Raw genomic sequence first — 20,316 nt, 5'->3', positions numbered from 1 at the left:
CATATGCATGAATGAATGATGATACAAGAATGCACAGCAGCAGATGAGGACATGATGCCACAAACACTGACATGTTCCCCCATCTACATCCCATGTAGATGATGCGGGATATGCACTCACGCCATGGATGATGACACCTGTACGGAGACCAAGGAACAGGCATGAAGAGGCATACAATAGGGCACATATCCGCACACGTGGAATGATTGAGAGGACATTTGGACTGCTGAAGGCCCGTTTCCGCTGTCTGAGCAGATCTGGCGGATCACTGCTGTACAGCCCAGTGAAGACGGGTAAAATCACGCTCGTATGTGCCATGCTGCACAATATATGCCTGCGCAGGAACATCCCAATGCCACCAGACGCAGATGAGGAAGATGGGGATGGGGATGGAGATGGAGATGGAGATGGGGATGGGGATGGAGATGGGATGGCACCGCCTCCCCCTGTGGGTCCACATGATGGCCAGAGAGCACGGGATGCCCTGATTCGCATTTACTTTTGAGTCACAGCACATTCACAGAAATGCACGAACATGGTGACGACAGTGAATCAATAGTTGCACTGCAAAATAAATGATCAATGTCCACACATGTATGTCTTGATTCGAAATGGTGATGTATTGATGTAATAACAACAGGGAAGGAGGTGCATTGGTTAGGGAAGCTGTACACCCGGGGCCACCCACCACCCAAACGTGCCCACCCCCACCCAGGCCCCATTGTTCAATCCCCCAAAACTACCTACCCCACCACCCAAACGTGCCCACCCCCACCCAAGCCCCATTGTTCAAACCCCCAAAACTACCTACCCCACCACCCAAACGTGCCCACCCCCACCCAGGCCCCATTGCTCAAACCCCCAAAACTACCTACCCCACCACCCAAACGTGCCCACCCCTCTCACACCCTTGTAGTCCACATGTGTCCTGCACTGCCCCACACACATGCCATCACTTCCGTGTGCGCTTCTGTGCCTGTGCAACCTTGCCCGAGGGACCCGTTAGCCTACTCGAGTGCCTCCTTGGGCTGGCAGTAGTGGAGCTGGATGGGGTGGTTGTGTTTGATTGCGCAGAATCTGGGATTGAGGGCATCCGTGCCAGATTTGCCTGTTGGCCAACCAACATGGCCTCGACAAGCCTGGAGTTGTGGTCTTGGCCCTCCCGCACATGACGTGCAAGGGTTACTATAGTGCTTGCGAAGCGTCCAATGGACCTCGACAGGCGACGCACTGAGGCGCTGTAGCTCTCCCTCTGCAGCCTGGATTCATCTAGCTGCCTCTCCACCAGCTGGGTGAGGGTAGCCTGCTGCTCCTCCATCCGCTGCATGCGGGCATTCAGTTCGGCCATGAATGGGGTGGGTGACCTCATGGGACTCCTCAGTGATGTGGGGCTGAACTCCAACTCATGGAAGGAGCCCAGGTCTTCCAATGTGGGCATCTCCCCCTGTGGCCCCGTTTCCGAGTGCTCTTGCGGGGCACTGTAATCACTGCAGGCTGCCCCCTCTGCAGTGCTGCTGCCTTCGGTGTTGTGTTGGGTGGCCATGATAGGTTCCCGTGGCACCTGTCTAGACTCAGGCAGTGTGGAGACGGTGGGGATGTCGGTGGTGGTGATGGGCGGCACATCTGTAGTGGCTGGTAATGTGGCCAGAGGTGCAGAACTGCCGGCAGCATCCTCCTGTGTGGTGGCGGTGGCTTGTGTACTTGCTGGTGCAGATTGGCTGGCCTGTTGTGCAATATCACTGTCACTTGAAAGGGCTGTGGGGATACAAAGGGCATGCAATTAGTGTTGTTGTGGTGGCAGATGGGTGCATCACATGCGTCATTAAGATTGTACATTGAATAGTGTTAGTCACATGCATCTGATTGCTGGTGTATGCATTCTGTGATATTGGTTGCCATACGGATCATGATGGGTCCTTTGGCCCACACATGCACTGCCTGGGGGGGGGGATTGTTAATGGGTTCTTTGGCCCACACATGCACTGCCTGGGGGAGGGGGGGTTGTTAATGGGCCCTTTGGCCCAGTACTCACAACTGCATATTTTCATGTGGCATTCATGTTTGGGCACTTACCGTCATCTGCAGGTGGGCTCACTCCTGCCTCAGCCTCCCCGATCCCATGGATTCCCTCAAGGTGGAGGACGCTGCTGCAACGCTCCTCCCATGCTTGCACCTCAGTGGGGAAGGGGGTCCCCCGCCTGTCCCACTGCTGCGTTGGCGGTGCGTGGAAATGAGGTTGCGTACCCTCAGCCTCAGGTCGTCCCACCGCTTGTGGCAGTCCTTCACGCTCCTCACTGTCACGCCCACAGCGGTGCACTTGCGTGCAGCTCCGGCCCACACCTCCTTCCTCCGCTGCTGTGTGGCACGCCGTTGGTCGGCGCTGAACAGCATCTCCGCATTGTCCACAATGTGCTCCACCAAGACGGTTAGCTCCGCCTCGCTGAAGCGCTGTTTGTGCTGCCTCTGAGCAGGAATCCTGGCAGACATGCTGGTGGTCCCTTTTGGCTTCTCAGAGTTAGGATTGTGCTTGTGCTGACTCTGGATGGCAATGGATTGTGCTTTTATATGATGGCCGCCTCTCTTGTTTCCTGTTTTGGCGATCATGGTATTTCCGGTTCCGTGTCCGTGGCGGCGGAGGCGGACACGGGTTTTGCGCCACTTGTGGCTGCGTTATTTCCATTTCCTTGGGGTTTTCCGTGACGGCGGTAACAACGTTTCCGAGTCCGTGTGGTGCGTGCGACCGACAGCGTGTAATCGGACGGTTTTTCCGCAACCTTGCGGACACGGAAACGTTTTTACCGCCGTCACGGATTTTGCTCGGTCCCGGACTGGCAGGTTGTAATGATGCCCTAAGTCTTTGTTTCTCCACTAGTAACAAAAAAGTTCAACAAAACTTCTTCAGGATCAAAACACTTTCACAGTTCCTTAATAGCAACAGAGATAGTTTGTCAGGATGCTTTCACAAAGATTCACAATATGGTATAGTGGTCTTGCCACTTCTTCTCCACAGTCTTTAACCACAACACAATACTTCAATGTCTTTTACCTGGCCCACTCACCTGCCACGTCTACTACTACAAGATTCCTTGCCCTGGTTACTCTCCTGCCAGGACTAAACACTTCTAACTCTACCACAAGTACGTCTGTGGTAAAGGTTGTTTCACACAACTTGGTTAAGTCTTTTGGGTTTCAACAACTTCAGTAATGCACACTTCTTCTGGAATGACATGAACCACATTGGTGCTGTTTATGTCACCTATAAAGCAGATTATGCTCCTCTCCTCCTGAGTACTGTTTATCAGGAGTGCTGCTCTTCTGCCCCAACAAAGTCTTTTATTTTTCAACAATATTAGTATCAACAATTTCAGTGCATGCCATATGCAGATTCTGCTCCTCTCCTCCTAAATGCTGGCCATCATCAGGGCAGCTCTTCTGCCACAGCAGTCTATTGATTTGCAGCAATATCAGTATCAGCAACTTCAGTATGGGCTATGTCTTCTGGCAAAACATAAAAGACATGGGTGTTGTTTGTTCCACCCTTGGGATTGCCACCTGCAAGGCAGATTATGCTCCTTTCCTCCTGAATGCTGGCTATCAGGAGGGCAGCTCTTCTGACACACTTCTTTTCTCACTCTTACATCAACCAAATGCTGATAATGGCTAGTTGCTCCTCTTTGGTTTGGACAATGATTGTTTGGGTCATTATAAACTATTGTCTCTTCCTCTGTGTGACAATAGGGTTTACCATTGGTCTGTTTCTTAGTTTCTCTCTTTAGGTTTTGGCAATGTTGGTTGTTGGTAATGTCTTTTAATACTGCCCTCTCTTGGCTTTTGCAATGGTGTTTTAATGGTGTTTTTTGTTACCTTTCAAATTTACAATTAACGCCAATGTTCTTATTCTGCCACTTTAGCTTGTAACCATCAGTTAGATTTGCAAAGTTATTCTGTGTCTGCCATTTCTGCTTCTTTACATTAGTTCGGTATTCAATATTGTTAACACGGGAAAGTGGCCGATTATGGAGCGTTCCGGGGTCACATACAACTAGTGAACTCATTGGGTGCTGGTTACGCTTCTGTTCGCTCCGCTGCCTTCGTGTCTTCTGCTTATTGTTACAAGGTAAGATACTGCTTTCCCACGGCCTGCACCGGTCAGGATTGGAGGGTCCTCGCTCAATGTGCACTCTGGTGCTCACCTGCCACCGGAGCACACGTTACTTAGGGTAATGTTTTCAAAATAAAGGCTTCCTGCCATGCAACCCCTCCATAACAGGTCCTTGGAGGAGGGGTGTGAGCTTTCCAAGACAACGCGTCCCGCCGCGCATCCTCAGCATACAGGGTCTTGAAGGGCAGGGGCCCTCACAGAGCCGGCATCCTCTTTACCCACAGCAGTGGCCCCGGCATCTCAACTTCCCTGCAACCTCTGCTTCCACTGTAACGTGGAGTGTTGACCATTACTCTACTTTCTGCTTCTCCTCCTGCTACTTCCTCTACTACTTCCTATTGCCTGCACAGAGGGGGTTGCTTATACCCACTAGTCCCTCCCAGGTGTGGGTCATTACAATCACTAGACTGCACCTTGTTCTGATGTCCACATTTAACTTTCTCTTGTTGCCATTATAGATGTGGGCAACTTTATAATGGGGAGTTCTATGCCTGATAAATGATTGATTATGACCAGTTTTGCAATCCTTCGAATTCATAGTTTTCGAACAGAAAGCCTCACTTTGACAACAGGCCATGATATATTCTGGCTTCACCAACATCTCTTCCTCTGAGGAAGACAAATACTGTGTCTCGCCCAACGGAATCATCTTACTCCCCTGGCACCCTTCTTCTCCCAGGTGATGCTCCCGTCTAATACCACCCCCATGGTTAGGATCAGGTAGCGGCTGCCTTCCCCAGGTCACCTGGGGGGATACTTAAGGTAGGGTTTTTGAAGGATTCTGCAGGATTCATCACACTATGTGGATGGCAGGAAAGAGAGAGGGGCCATGCTTGGCCCAATGCAGGGTTTAAGGGTGGGATCCCATCTCAAGTGCTTAAACCCGTGGTGGGAGGAGGAAGAATTAGCAAGTAGTGTGGAAGGGTAGTAAGACCTAAGAAGGAGAAGTGTAGGTAAGCAGATAGGAGAAATCATGACGCTGAGAAAAAGAGGTGATAAGACTGTCTTGAACCCACCTGTGTAAACTTGGCCTGGCTAACTGAGTTGGCACTGCCTTTAATTTTGATTCATGTGCTGTCCCCTTTTTGTCCATCATATTGCCTGACCATATTCCTAACCCTTCTGTCTTTTTCCCTCACTCTGCTCTAATCGCTTGTGTCTTATCTAGTCCTCCAAGCTTTTACTCTACTTTCTATGTAACTTGCCTATTTCTTAATTTACATTTTTGCTTTCCATTAATTGTCTGTTTAGTCGTCATCAAAAAAATGTTTTTCATTCCAGACCTAGAAGAGCCCTAGAATGAGTTGTAACATGGGCTACACAGCCTTCCACAAAACAGAAATCTCAAAACCAGTCCACAGCAGAGTAGCCAAATGTCAGAACTAACATGAACACTGGCAGTGTAATTGACAAATGAAAGGATTCATTCAAACTATATCTGTGGCATCACTACAGACAATTAGTACCCTGGCAATTAAAATTGGCCTTAGTAGTAGCACTAGGACACACATAGCCCTAGTACGAAAAGTATAAAGCATATTCTTTAAATGCATATATGCACTAGGACATTTTTTGCCCTAGTGCTAATACCACACATCATTAACACTCACCCACACAATGCCCATGTCTAAAAAAAATATTGAAGGAATCTATATTTATACAACAGCAATTTTCTGTCCTAGTGCTAACACCATTCAAAATTATACTTGCACTGGTGCACCGTTTCTGAAATGAGGCCTCATGGTGTCCTGTATAGATTTAAGCAGGGAGAAAGTAATATTTTTGCACAATTTGCAGGCACCTTTTGTTAAATAAAATAATGAATGAAATATCTAAATCCACCAAATTCTAAAGTTTAAAGTGAATGTTCTGATACAACCTTTTTATAATGCTATGTTGTCCATATAGATAGCAAATATAGAATTTCTCAATATAAACTATTTTTATAATCAACTGCACTATATTGGATATTCTATATAAATTACATTTACAAAATGTACTCTACTTAAAATAAAAGTTAATAATACCACCAATGCAATTAATAATTAAAAATGTAAATTCCCTCTCAATTGTATTTGTTTCTCTGTTTATTTATGAGGTTTATTCCACTTTGGAAGAGTGAGTGATTTAATTTATATGCTGAACGAGCAACCGAATGTTGGGTGCTTTGACGACTTTTCAGACTTTTCCAGAGATTCAACTGGATAGGTTTGAGGTCGTCCAGGGGTAATTAGGGCCCTCGAAGTGAGGGCAGGCAACTAACATCCATACAGGGCCCTATAATATATCTAGAGGACAGTGGCAATGTTAAACATGTTGTTATCTGTTTATAATACTCTTGCACTGGAAAAAGAAAAAGAGTTGTACCCAATTTCGGGGTGCCAGTGTGAGGAGAGCATGAGAATAAGATGAGGATTGAGGGATTTTGGGGGGAAAGGAGCACTTTCAGAAACCCCAAATTAGCCCTAGAATATTTGTGGGTCATCAAACTTTGGCCCGGTGTCCTGCAAAAATTGTGGGTCCGTGTTGGGGAAGTTTGCCTAACTTTGTTTATAAGGTGCACTCACACAGAGTAAGCCATCTTGCGGAGCATATGTTAAAATGTCCTGATGCAGCTGCTTCTGCTCACTCACAAGGGAAATGTCCTTTTGGAAATCTATGAATGTGGGCTGCCGTTTTGCCCTTGCCCACCATTCACCAGATGCCTCACATCATCAAAGATAAACATGTATATCTCTTCTCTCGCATTAAGTAATGTCCTGTCCTTTTTCCTCCTTCTAGGCTACGTCTGGCTCGAATGAATGAGGAGATGCGGGAGGCAGACGGACCCTTCGGACAACCAGGTCAATATCCCAGCAACAGCCCGACTGAGCTTCAGTACAGGAAATGCATTCAGGAGTTTATCAGCCTTAATATAGATGAAAGTTAGAAAGGCACAGACTCCCTCCTCTGGTGCCCGGACTGGAGGAAGTTTTACCCTGCCTTTGAACTTATTAACGACTCCCCACAGAGGGGGTTGTGTTTCGTACTTCTAGGCTGCGAACACAAGGAAGAGGTTGGGGGAAGAGAGGGGTGAACAAAATGCTGCTTTTTAATTTATTCTTCCCATGCTTGAAACATAGGACACCCCAGTTCCCATTGAACAAGGAGCAGAGGCACTTATCTGCGACTGTAAGACAGTTACAGACTAGAGACCAGAGTTTCTGTGTAACTTGTCTTATCACAAGACTACCTTCCGTACTTTTCGAGAGACACAGCATCCAATCATCTCTAGGTTTGGAGGTGGATATTTAAGAAAGCGAATCCAGAAGAATCGTTCCAACCCTTCATTTTTTATGCAGTTCCCCAAGCCTACTTATGGTTTGAGAAGGAAAGCCAAAATGGCTTCCAAGCTTTACTTGACAGCCATTTTGATGTGTGTTTGTTCACATCCTCAGCCGCTTGAAGGATTGCTGTGTTGTCCCTAAAATCGAAACAAAGTAGAAAGCCTGGTCTCAGAAGCAGGTTTCTGCGCAGGAACATTAATAATTTATAAATAGGGCTAAAACTGAGGCCCTGCAGCCAAACAAGGAATATATTGGTGCCAAGGACACCAGTCAAGCTGGTTTTGAAGCAGTGCAGAGATGACCCAGTCCCAAGAGTCAGAACAGGGCATTCAAATTGTGTCTCGAGGCAAAAGGAGTTCTCTAAAATGTCTGATGTTCGATGCATGGGATCGCTTAGACTTGTACTGTATCAATGGAAGAGGGACGCTTCCAAGAAACCTTGGTGTACCATTCCAGGTGGTGAAATCCTTCTATGCCGTTATGGCAGTTATGGAGTGTAAGGGTGAAAACAGCCTGTTACCACCTGCCAGGGAACTGCTCTTCACCTTTTTCATTATTATTTGTATTGTTATTTTTACGTGATTGTGTCACGTGTCGTGGACACGGAATTTAAAGCACTTTGTTTTTGTGGGGTTGAAGGGTAAGGGTAGATGTTTGCAGATGTTTTTCTTTCAAAACTTACCTAACCACTCTGCTATTTAGGGTTGTGAATAGCAGGATGTCTGCTTTTACAAATATGGTACTGGTAGAACCATGATTTTCTACCAGCGCCATCACAGCCCTGTCGTTTCTTTTTCCAGTGTGGGTGTGATACAAACACATAGGGCCAGCCTGTGCAACTTTTATTCCACCCTCAGAAATTGCTGCTCCCTGCAGAACTGGAATGCAGGAAAGTGAAGTGGCAGTTTGTTTTTTACTTTGGAAAAAGAACTGTTTCTCAGAAAGCAGCAAGGTTAGATTGCTGTTCTAGAGAAACATACTGTTTTCCCCTCATATGTATGTTTGTGCGTGCATGTAAGTGTGAATATCACTGGAGCGCACTTGGCCGGCCGAAGGATCTACACTAGAACTACAGATGCAGGCACCTTATATTGTCACAGGTCCTTTCTAAAGAGTATAGATTGCATGTGGGAGGGGTCCGTTTGGGACACTGTGTTTATTCAGAGAATGTAGACTAGAAAGGCTTGTTCCCCCACTTTAAGCTTTCATAGAACTTACAAGGAGCAGCTGATAAATTGATACCTTGTGTTTGGGTCAACAAAGGATTGATGAGGGATGATGGAATGACAGCGGTTTACCTCTTGCTTGGATTGGATGCATTTGTTAGTTTTGTGCTCACACTCTAAGGGCCTATTTTCTCTTCAAGCATCCCTAGGCTCCATAGGCGGAATGGCAGAGCCTACTTTCCGCTGCAAGAAACTCCATCTGTAATGGCCAATATTTTCCCCCACTCTGTAGAGTACAGTTAGGCTGGTGGCGGGACCGCATATTGTGAAGCAGCAGACCTCAACATTGTTAATGATGGCTAAATGTGCAGCCAAGAGCCACCTCTATAATGGGATGGCTGCAGATCATGAAATGTCTCTGTCCCCCTCTGTTAGTGGGTTTGGATTTGAATACGCGTGTCTCGAGTTATATATCGCTGAATGATTTAGCCCGTATCACATGCTGTAAGCAAGTGTGCTGTAAACCCAAGTTATTTTTGCATTAGGAATTTACAAAGTTAAGTCCAGTTTCCCGTTTGATCTTGGGCAGTGTTATTTGGCGAGATTCAACCTTCTGCCAGCTTCCCCCTAACCCATCTCTGTAAACATGAGATGAACTAAGCATATAGCAACAAAGTGATTTCCCCTGCGACTGATGTGTGCCGGGTGCAGGAACCATAATTAGAAACCAGGTATTCTTGTTACAAAGCAAGTGCCTTAGCCATTTCACTCCTTCTTCTCTCGCTAAGCCAACATTATAGATTAGTGGTGAAAGGATTCCTAGGCCAAAATGGTTTTTCCTGGTCTGGTGAGACCCGCAGCCTCTAGTAAGTATGTTTGAGGGCAGCCTGAACATAAACTTAATCATGTAAAGAAGCCCTGTACTCAAATAAGGAAATGCCATTTTAAAAGGTTGGTCCTCCGTTTTTGCAGGAGGCTGGACTTCCTGTTTAGATGTGGCAGTGCTAGTGTAGCCGAATCAGCCTGCCCGTCACACTGGATGTCCACCACCCCCTTGAACAATGCAGATTGTAATGACTGCCACGCTTCTTATAATTAACATTTTATAGTCCCTGGTGCCAAACATAAAAGTAAAAATGCCCAAAGGTAGTTGTAAGACATGGGGGAGGGGTTGAAAAGAATAGTCTCTATCTGGGCTCAAGAAACCGATTGCACCCACACCAACATTGTCAAACTGAAATTGTACAGGAAAGCAGACCGGTAAATAGAAGACTGCAGAGAGGAGCAAAGCCCGGACAAGTCCTGGCCTGCTGAATGGCATCATATCCTTCCTTTGGATTCATTTGGCAAAGACATTGTGTATTTCCCTCACTTTCAGTATTTTGGGATTTTTGCTTTGTGGCCGTATCTGTCTACCTTTTTTGTTGCTGAAAATGTTTAAGTATTTAAGTTATTTTGTACCAAGAGGACTCGTGCAATTCTGATATCCAACTGTACAGTTATGCTGTATTTTTAAGATTGGTATTTTTTACTTTTTAAACCTAACTTTTCCTGGTTCACTGCTGTTTTGTGGTGCTTTCAATTACACTTAAGTGATGTCTGTTTGGTTAAAAGATTCAGACATGCGTCCTGCTACCTGACAGCCCCAGTCATCTGCCCTGGGCGAGGAGGTGGAATCAAAATAAGAAAGCTCCTGGAAAGTAATGGTTCTTATTTCTGTTTCACAAAACTGCATTCTAATCTGAAGTGGGGATGTAAGGGCCAGCTGGTGTTTTAAGATAGATTGTGTGGTTAAATTAAAATTGAAAGAGATCTCCGAGGTGAACCTCATGCGCCAATATTAATCCATTTTCCTGGTGAAGAACAGATTTGTTTGAATATGTATTTATTGAGATCCCCAGCCAAAATATGAAGTGGGCATATTTACCTTGCTAGCTGAAATGTCGTGTTTGAGGCATTTTGAAGGGTTTCGTTGATGGGGACAGAGCGTTACCCTATGCAGCAGGCATGTAGGTTTTCTTGGTTGGGATTCTTCTGTGGGTCCATTTGGTTGTTGGAAAGTCTCTCACTGACTAGGATCTCTATCATCTCATCATTCTGCCAAATAGTGGATCTCCTAAATTCTCAATTACCTGCTCTTGGATTGACAATGGTTTAAATGTGAAATAAATAGATTTGGCCAATGTAATGTCACACTTAGTCAACGCTAAACAAGGGAGGAGGTATGGCAAGCTGGATTCATAACTTTGAGTTTTGTGGGCCAGGGCTATGCAACCTGCTGCTCTCAAGATGTTTGTAAATGCTATTTCTATGAACCCTCAACATTAACTATGCTGACTCGGGCTGCTGGAAATTGTAGTCCAAAACTTCTGGAGAGACAAATATTGCAGACCCTTGCTGTAGGCCCTCATTTAGTGAGAATAAATGTGATGGTAAACTATCTGCTTGTGCTAAAAGGTTCTATTACCGATTCATTAATGATTGCCCGAAAAAGTGATTAAAAAGTAGAACACACGTTTATTTCAATACATTTTCCGAATTATATAATACAATGCACTGTGGCATTAATTGAACATTGTTATTTATACACAGGTCTTGTTGATAGCTTTGGTTACTCTTTATTTGTATTTTGATGGCCATCTCTGTAGGGCCGATCTCTTACAGAAGAACATGTAACTGCTTGTGTAGTGAGGAATGCAGCGAATGGGATTTGGATTTGCTCCAAACTGGAAATGTTAGAGTTTTACACTAGGGCCACAATTGGAACAAACTGATATTGGCCTGTTATTTCTATCTTATGTAATGAGGAACGTAACAGTTCGACTGATTTTTTTTCCCATGTAAACATTGACTATTATTGATTCGAAATTATTTTGCACCAAACCATATTGAGTAAGCAGAAAAGATAGTCAATGGGCTCCATTTTTGTCTCAGTCCAAAATGTGTTACTATGGACTGTCCTCAAAGTCTGCTTGTTAGATTCCTCAGTCACGCATTTCAAAAATGGTTCCAAATGATGTTGCTCAATTTTTGCATCAGTGTAATGTTGACTTAATGTAGCATATGGAGCTACAGGCTGTGAATATAGCCAAACCATGGAGCCTCTGAAGTACTAGAAGCTGGCGTCCTGCCAGAAAAATTGGGTTTCCTTTTCTTTCTGTTGCCTTGTAACAGCAGCTGTGTTATGAAGCAGGTATTGCATGCCCCTTGATGGAGGAAAAGTACATCAGAGCTAGAATATTTAAGCTGCTGAAGTGCATTAACAAGGCTGTTGGGGCAGCAAGGTGACAGTCAATGATTCCTCATTGTGCGCTGTTGGCGACACATTTAAATGTCCTCCTAATAGAATCAAGGCAAGTCTGGAAATATGCGCCAAAAAGAAAGCAGGAGAGATCATATGCAAATGAAGTCAGGATGGGAGAATTCCAAATCCGAACACATACGTATTGACTAAGACAGATACACCATGGTATTTAAATGTTCCCAGAAATTTCGATTGAGAATTCCGAAGTACATTGGAATTCCTAATGCCTATAGATATTTACCCTGATGCAAAAGGCAGGTTATGTTATTTGGTCAATCAGGATTCTAAATGACCTATCACATTTCCAGGATACCAGCATAATACAGAGGGATCAATTGGAATTCCAAATGAACAGCCACCAATTAGAATGAGCAGCAGAACCTCTGAATGAGAAAGAAATATTCTGAATCACGAATTGAGACTCTGAATGACCCATATAAGTTATTTTTTTAAACTGTATTTATTACAGTCACACAGTTGACAGGGTACTGGGCACAATAAACACATATAATATTATGAAAACAGTATCGGATTCAAAGAGCAGCTGCACTAGTGAACCACAAGATATGGAAATTGCAGCCTGCTGCATTTCACATTTTAAACAACACCCGGGGCACCCATATCACGCCCGTTCCTCCCTGATGAGGGTCCAGAATCAGCCATCGCTAGAAATCGCCAGAGCGAATCCCAGATTTCCTTAGGCCGGTTCCTGGACGGAACCGTCCCTACATAGTTCTCCTCTCGCTCCTTAACACCAATCAAGGACCGTAGCCATTCAGCACGGCTAGGGGACTGTCTCAACTTCCAGTACATCAGTATGCATCTTTTAGCCACTGCACTTGCCACATTAAATAGACATCTAGCAATTTCAGGTATTTTCCCTGTGTCCCCCAGTAGGTACTTAAATGGTGAGAGGTTTGGAGGAATATGCAATATGGAATCAACTGTATTTGCAACATCTCTCCAAAAGACAAATCTACATTCTCAATGGTCACTCAACTCCAAATGCTTTTATCCTTTCGTATCTGGTCAGTGGGCCACTGAAATGCCAAATGACCATTGACTAGCGTGGCATGGCAAGCCAGTACTGATGCTATGGCTTCTGACTGGTCTCTTTGAATGTCCATCTCCAATTTCCTTGCATAGCCCTTTCCTTGTACTGCATATCAGTGGGAATGCAGAAAAGGATTTGGCCATTTGAAATGATTCTTCCAAATGATAGAGATTCTGAATTTATACGAGTTTTCAACAAACTCCCTAGAAAAGTATGAAGACAATAATAAGCCTGGTTTCTCTTGATCTTCAATGTTGGATTAGATAATGGAGTATAGTAACAAAGTATTTACAGATCTTGTCTACTTCACGTTCACACTAAACCCACCTCACCTGAAAAATATTTTCTGCTGTTAACACAAACGCGAGCACTACTCTGGCAGTCCCGATTGTGGGCAGTGCTACTAAATATATTTATAAGCTTACCTTGTGACAAGCTAAAAACCTCAACTTCCTCATAAACGTAAAACTTTACTACCTGGTGTGTTCACAACAATTGCACATCAGAATTTTATTAAATGCATGTAACATAGATATGCTGTTAGCTCCCACCACCCTCTGCCACTCCCACAGCAAACCACTGCCACCTAAACACTCAAACCCAACCCATTCTGCCATGTCCAAAAAACACCTACCTTAAAATTCACAATGCTAAAAACGTGACCCCTTTCTTTCCTACTAGTTTGGAATAAAGATCCACTCTTCCCACACAAACGCACAAAGTGCCACACAATCCACAAAATGTAGTTTGACTACGACCAAAAATAACTATTCTTTCCCTCTGTTCTCTGACGAGGCTGAAGGGTATCGGGTAATAATGTTGCCATGAAAAAAGTCGTCAGGTTGGCGGCTTTTAAAAAGAAATGCATTTGTGATGCACCCTTCAAGCTATAAAACACTTTCCCCAAATATTCTAGGACTGGAGGTAATAATATATTATTATACCCCTCCTAGAACATTTTTTGGGGAAAGAATTTTGGTAGCCAGGAAAAAATCGCCAGAACCTGACGACTTTTTCCCTGCAAGATTATTACATGGATCCGTCTGAAGACCTGAATGAGTGTGGCATTTTGTTTTCATCACACAAAACCTATTCTCTTAACAACAAAACAGCATAAAATGCATTAAAAACCAATTATTTCAGAACTCCATATCCCACTGTTGTAAAGATGCTCAGTCTACAACAGTTAAATTCCCTGTCTGATATACTTTCATATCCCCCATTCAGCATCATCACACCCTACTGTTAAACTAATATAATTTCACTGGCACTATCTGATATCCTGCCTGTGCATCCTCGTTATATCCTCCCTCTGTGGGGATTTTTTCTTCACACTGCCACAACTTTATTTGCTCTCAAAGAGATAACGTTGCATCTTTCCTCTCCCTCAATTATACCTTTTTTAATCCTACTTGACTATTTTGTATTCTCTCTCTCTGATAGCTATTAAATCATCCCAGAGGGAGGATATAATGTTATTTCTGATGATAACATTATATACCCACATGTGAGATCTTCATAATCTCAGTCTGCAGTGACTTTATTTCCAGTACAGCTTAACATCCACCCTCTGAAATCTCTCACTATTCTCCCACTATGAGGCTTTATATCCTCCATCTGTGATTGTTTAATGTTCTCAATGAGCACTTTAAATCATCCCTCCAACAATTTCATAGCTTCCCCTCTGCCAATGTACAAATCTTCCCTCTAATGACTCTATATCTTTCCTCTGCCATAATCTTTCCTCTCTGATAATTCGATACTTTGATGACTTTAGACGCTCCATCTGCAACAATTTTAAATTACCCCCCTGTGAAGGTTTGAAAGCTGTCTCAAGCAAGTTTTATATCTTCCTTACGCAACACATTCATATCTTGATATCCGCCATAAAGTGCCCTGTTTTCAAACTATGAGCACATGGGGAAATAGTTATTGTTTTCAGCACTTAACTATGATGATGATATGCTAAAAAGATGATTGTAGCCTTCAAATTTAAAAATGGGAATTTTCTGGTTCCAAAAATGTTCAGAGCGATGTTGCCAAACAAGAATGAATATATGGTTGAGTGTTATTTAGTAAAGAATTTCCACCCTTTTATATGCAATGTTTTTGTTGTAAATATAATTCTTGACCATGCTTTCCTGCACCGAATATATACCATTTATCCTAAATATGGTATATATAGCAAGTTTGTTTTCCTCTCCAAAATTCAGTGGCTGTTTATGGAAGGGCAGGGGTCTGGTCTATTCAGAAATCGGGCGATGCTCCACCCTGCTCACTGCTCTAAGAGGTTGGTTGGCGTGGGATTGCATTGTATTTCATGCCCAGTGTGAGTATGAAATGCAACTGACACCACCCCAGTTTTACTGGCCCTTCAATGGAAATCTCAGTTTATCTTTATGGCCAACCCCACCTGCCTCTGTTGAGGGGGGTGGCCTGCTTACTTGAGTTTGGGTACATAGGAGATCATTGTATAGAAAGACAGATGCTGTAAAATACGCCATAGCATATTAACCCTCTCACTGCCTGCTTCTCCGGTACGACTCTGTTATTCTGTTTACCCCCCACTCCCCTCTTCTCTTTGTATGCAGTATAACTGAGACCGAACACTTATTTCTCAATGTAATCTTTGTATACTTTTATCAGATGGCATTTTTGGTGTCTGCTTTTTTTACAAATTCTGTTTCCCACCTCTCTCTCTTCTTCTCTGTTTGTCTTTTAAAAAAAACACTGTTAATAAAACCCAACTCAAACTGTTAACCTCTCGCTTGCTTTTTTTCTGTCCTTGAGTCACAAATTGGGTGGAAACTGAGTTTGCAAAGAGGAATACCGATTTTAAACTTGGTGGAGCTCTGTTTTCATGCAGGCTGTTTCTGGCTCTCGTCTTGACTGGCGTGTGAATTAATCTGTGACTCTGATGTGTTGCGGGGTATGTGGGGGTCACAGCAGACCTGCCCCTGAAATGCTCATACATTGCCCCAAAACCCCTGAAATGGATTAGTGGAACTCTGCAAACACCCACTTTCTCAGGTTTAGCACAAAGGTGAGTATAATGTTGACTACAACCAATTAATTTAAGAATAGTGGGCTAATGTTCAGCCTAACTAATAGCCTAGAGTTTAGCTTTTCATTTCTCAAGGCCAGGGCTGCACTGTTGCATCATGGGATGATAGCATTATGTAGATTAGGACAGAGCTGTACCATACCACCAAGTCGAAGGCCCTTTGTGAATATTGTGATGTATGTAAGTGAGGAGATTAGGGCTCAGGAGTGGTGGATCTGAGGGTACTGCATCATGGCTCCTCTAGGCATTTAATGGTGTTAGCATATTGGACCTTTACCCATTGTGGTTTTGCACACAGTTATGTACCAATTTATATGCCAGGATGGAAAATAATTCAACAATTCGTTGGTTCAAACATTTATCTTTGAATGTACTGTCTTTTTTAAACTCTTCTCTGTCGGTCCCTTGCAGGAGAGGGCATGATGTGGGTTAATCTGATGGGCTATGTTGAAGTGTATTTTCGTTGGTTTACAATCATTGCCATGGTGTGTTCACCTGAGCTTGCATTTCAGAAGGCTTCTAGTTGTGGTGGATGTCACCGACCATAGGCCTCTGTGAACTTCATTACATCACCTTGGTCATCACTCATATTGGAGTTAATATATACTGTTAATTGCCCGTTAACTTAATCGAAATACAAAAGATATTGCATGATGTTTGCTGAAACTTGCTGGTGCGACCAACAATGACATTGAATTGAAGACTAGAAAAAGCCTGCAGCGACTAGTGTTCTCTGTAATGGCTGAAATTACCTTAAATCTCGCGGAATGTAGAAAATTGTATTGGAAATTAGAAAACACCTTCCAGGTTGACTGCCTTTTGTATAGTGGGTGTCCCCCAAAAACGTTTTTCCAAACTTGATCCTGCTGAGATAAGGATGTGGTGGCTGCTGGGGAATGTGCGCGAGTTAAATACTTATATTGAGACGGCCAGATCTTGGCACTTCACCATGAAAAGTCCACAGCAGCTGTTCAAATGTGTTCTCCTGAAAGAATGAGGACTCAGAATGTAACCAGACTGACTGACACAAAGTGGAGATGTCATTACAGATATTTTATTGCAGTACATACAATTTCAGTTTTCAGTTTATAGGCATGGTAATTGACTGTTGCAAAGTTATATATGAATTATCAACAAACCACCCCAATTTTTTTTTAAATGTATATAATGCTTAGAAAATAAGCAGTGGCAACTTCTATAGCAGCTTCACGAAAGATGAACTTATTTGAAATGGTGTCCAATTTTTGGGAATTTTAAAAGGTTGAACATATTCAAATGCATACTGTTTTACGAATCCAGTGGCCTGTCCTGTTGTAAATTTCGAATTATCATTCCAATGGGTACCTTCATCCAATAGATTCTTCAACTATAAAAAACATATTCACAGCGCAGCTGCTCTTTAGAAACGTTCTCGCCTCCAGGGGGGTGAAGGGCGGCTCTGCATCAACTCTGTCTGATGCCTCTACATGCCCTGCAGGACATGACATTGGGGCCAGTATGTATTGAAGTTCTGCGCACCGTGACTTCAGTTACTTTTTCCTGCCCACTCTGTTTGCTTCAGGAACATGCTCCTTGAGTTTTTGAATTTGTCGGCGTCATGCCCAGCCCTGTGAAGGCCTCTGGGTTCAACCCGTGTGCGGACTGTGACCGGCAGATGTCTGTTTCGGATTCGCACGGGATTTGTTTGCACTGCTTGCGTGAGAAGCACAACACCTAGGATTGCGGGTTGTGTCAGTCCATGCACCCGAAAGTCCTCTAGGAGCTGGAGGCGAAACTTTTTTACCTTTGTCCACAAGGCAAAGGGTGATGTTGCAAGGTCGTGCAGAGCTTTTGTCCGAGGAGAATTTGCCTCTGTGTAAGGAAAAGGAGAAGAAAGAGAAAAAACACTGCAAGAGACCCCACTCTGCCCGTGGATCTACGCACCGGCATTCTTCCTCCTCTTCAAAGAAGAAGTCACTGATGAAGATGTTCTCCAGAGCCAGATAGGGTTCCTTTGCCAGAGGAATCGGAATAATTGCTTGACATCTTCACCAAGGGGGTGGCGGTTTTGGCCTCAGCACCATCAGCTTCAATGATGGTGGGATACACCACTTCTTGCCCTACTGGCAGTGTGCCCACTGTGGTTCACTTTCGCATGCCTACAGGTTGGGGCTAAGAAGAGGGGAGAACTTCCCTACCACCTACTCTGTCTTCAGGCACCGAGAGCTTGGTGCCAGCCCCGCCTTTGTCCTCGATGTTGTCTGTGTTGATTGGCACCGTGGGTGCAGAAGAATCTCAGGTGTATGGTCCTCTTCCTTTTAAACCCTATATGTCGAGGTTGTGTGTTATCTACACTGAGGAGGAGACCAGGTACCCTTTGGGTTGGAACCCCTGCTTTCCCAGGAGGATAGGGGACTTCCCAGAGGAGTTCTATGAGGAGGGTCAGGGCATCCAGGGGCTGGCTTCAGACCTCCAAGAGGCCAGCAGCCAAGATACTTTCTCTGAGCTGGATATTCTCCCAGCCCCTACCCCGGTAAGCCTCAGGGCACTTTTCAGGCAGGATATTTAGGCAAAGGTGGTCAATACCCTGGGACTCTCTGCCCCATCCAGACTGAAAATTCTGTTTGAATTAATGGACATACTGGATGAGAGTCCCAAAAGGAAACCCTACTGCCCTTCAATCTGGCAGTAGAAGTCCCTGAACATGAGGTATGGGAGAAGCCTACTTAGACTTTTGCATTTGACAGGGAGCTGGACAGACCCAACCTTGCAACGTCCCGTTCATCATAGAAAATACAGTTCCATTGATGGCCACCACAGAGATGGAAGACGGGGCTCCTTATGGAGCCCCTCTTCCATTTCCATGTCTGCCGGTACAGGGAGACGGAGAGTAGGGGCAATGGGCTTTGCCCCCCACAATAATCAGGTAAATAGGGCTTGGGAGGGGGGTTGGGGATACTAAAACGAAGGAAAGGCAGGTTGGGGAGAAGATGGTGGCGCGGGGGAAGCTGCCTGCGGGTCACATGCAACGCTGGCTCAGATTAGCGGTTTCATCTCGCGATCCATGATTCCGGATTAGCTGACACCCACCCCTTCCGCCCCCTGGGTGCTAATAGAAAAAGAATCCTTAAATAGATTACAATGTTCCCTTAAAAATCACTTTTTTCTTAGTTGGGTGGAAATGGGCAAAATACACCTTTTTTCCAGTGCGACTTGTGGAACAGTCCTACCAGCCTACAAAGTTGCATTAGGATATAAAAAGGTGCCACTGTGGTCTACACAACGTGCACATTAGTGTAGATGTCATAGCTTCCAAGCTGTTCCATGCCTTTTATGACACATTCTGCCGGTTTCGGTGTATAGCTCTTTGCATGAAGTGCTTTTTAGTTAGAAAAACAAAGCTACAAGCCCCAGAATACAAAGTGTTTTGCTAATAAGCAATGCTGCCTGAAGAATTTACACTGATATGGGTCCATCCAGGAGCTATGAATTAATGTTTTTCAGTGATTCAAATGATGTCCACGCTTACCTGAATTAAATGAATTCATAAATCTTTATAACTAGCTTAATACCGAAGACCAGTCTCTAAGCATGTCTGTTGGTTAGCAGGTTCTTTTAAATGGTTTCGTTGGTCAGGATAGGCCGATTACATTTCACAAGCCCAAATGTTTTGTAATAAAATAATTCATAATGTAATACTGATCATAATCATACAGGTTTATCAAGCAGAAAGAAAATCAACATGTGTTTATGTAAACTCCGATGCTTCCTAAGGGTTTTGTAATCGGCAGCAGCCGACCTTTCACCAATCACGTGCGGAGTTCCTCAAGGCTCTTGTGTCTCACCGACCCTATACAACATATTCACTAAACCCCTCTTCGATGATCTGGACCTTCTGGGTATCACCTACACTAATTATGCAGATGATACACAGATTCTCCTCCCGCTTTCTGGGGATCACAGCAAGGACAGGGAGTTGGTGAATAGGGTGTACCTTATTATTCAGGCATGGATGGCATCCCATGGCCTCTGCCTGAATGATGATAAGACCGAGCTGATTATCCTGGGCACGCAGGCCAATATCAACAAGTAAGGCAAGGACTACTCCATGTTTAACATAGATGGCAATAGCATTAAGGTTTCGAGAGAAGTAAAAACACTAGGTTTCAATCTTGATTCCACTATGTCTTTCACTAAACAAGTTAACTCCTTAGCTTCCACTACAGCTTGTACCTGTAAACTAATAAGAGCAGGTAAACCC

At 44.3% G+C, this 20,316-nt stretch overlaps 1 protein-coding gene across 3 annotated transcripts in view; it reads left to right on the top strand.

Moving 5' to 3' along the window:
- ACAP3 (ArfGAP with coiled-coil, ankyrin repeat and PH domains 3) overlaps positions 1-20,316 on the top strand; it is a 738,004-nt gene that overhangs the window by 700,166 nt on the left and 17,522 nt on the right. For all 3 annotated transcript variants that reach the window (XM_069610099.1, XM_069610101.1, XM_069610100.1), the window contains one exon: positions 6,944-7,005. In XM_069610099.1, coding sequence (XP_069466200.1) covers positions 6,944-7,005 — 62 coding nt within the window. The remainder of the gene's footprint in view (positions 1-6,943; positions 7,006-20,316) is intronic.

Source organism: Ambystoma mexicanum, chromosome 8 (genome assembly GCF_040938575.1).
Source record: "Ambystoma mexicanum isolate Mex_15411 chromosome 8, UKY_AmexF1_1, whole genome shotgun sequence".
Lineage (NCBI taxonomy): Eukaryota > Metazoa > Chordata > Amphibia > Caudata > Ambystomatidae > Ambystoma > Ambystoma mexicanum.
Note: the sequence above shows the minus strand (reverse complement) of the source record. Positions and strands in the feature narration are given on the sequence as shown.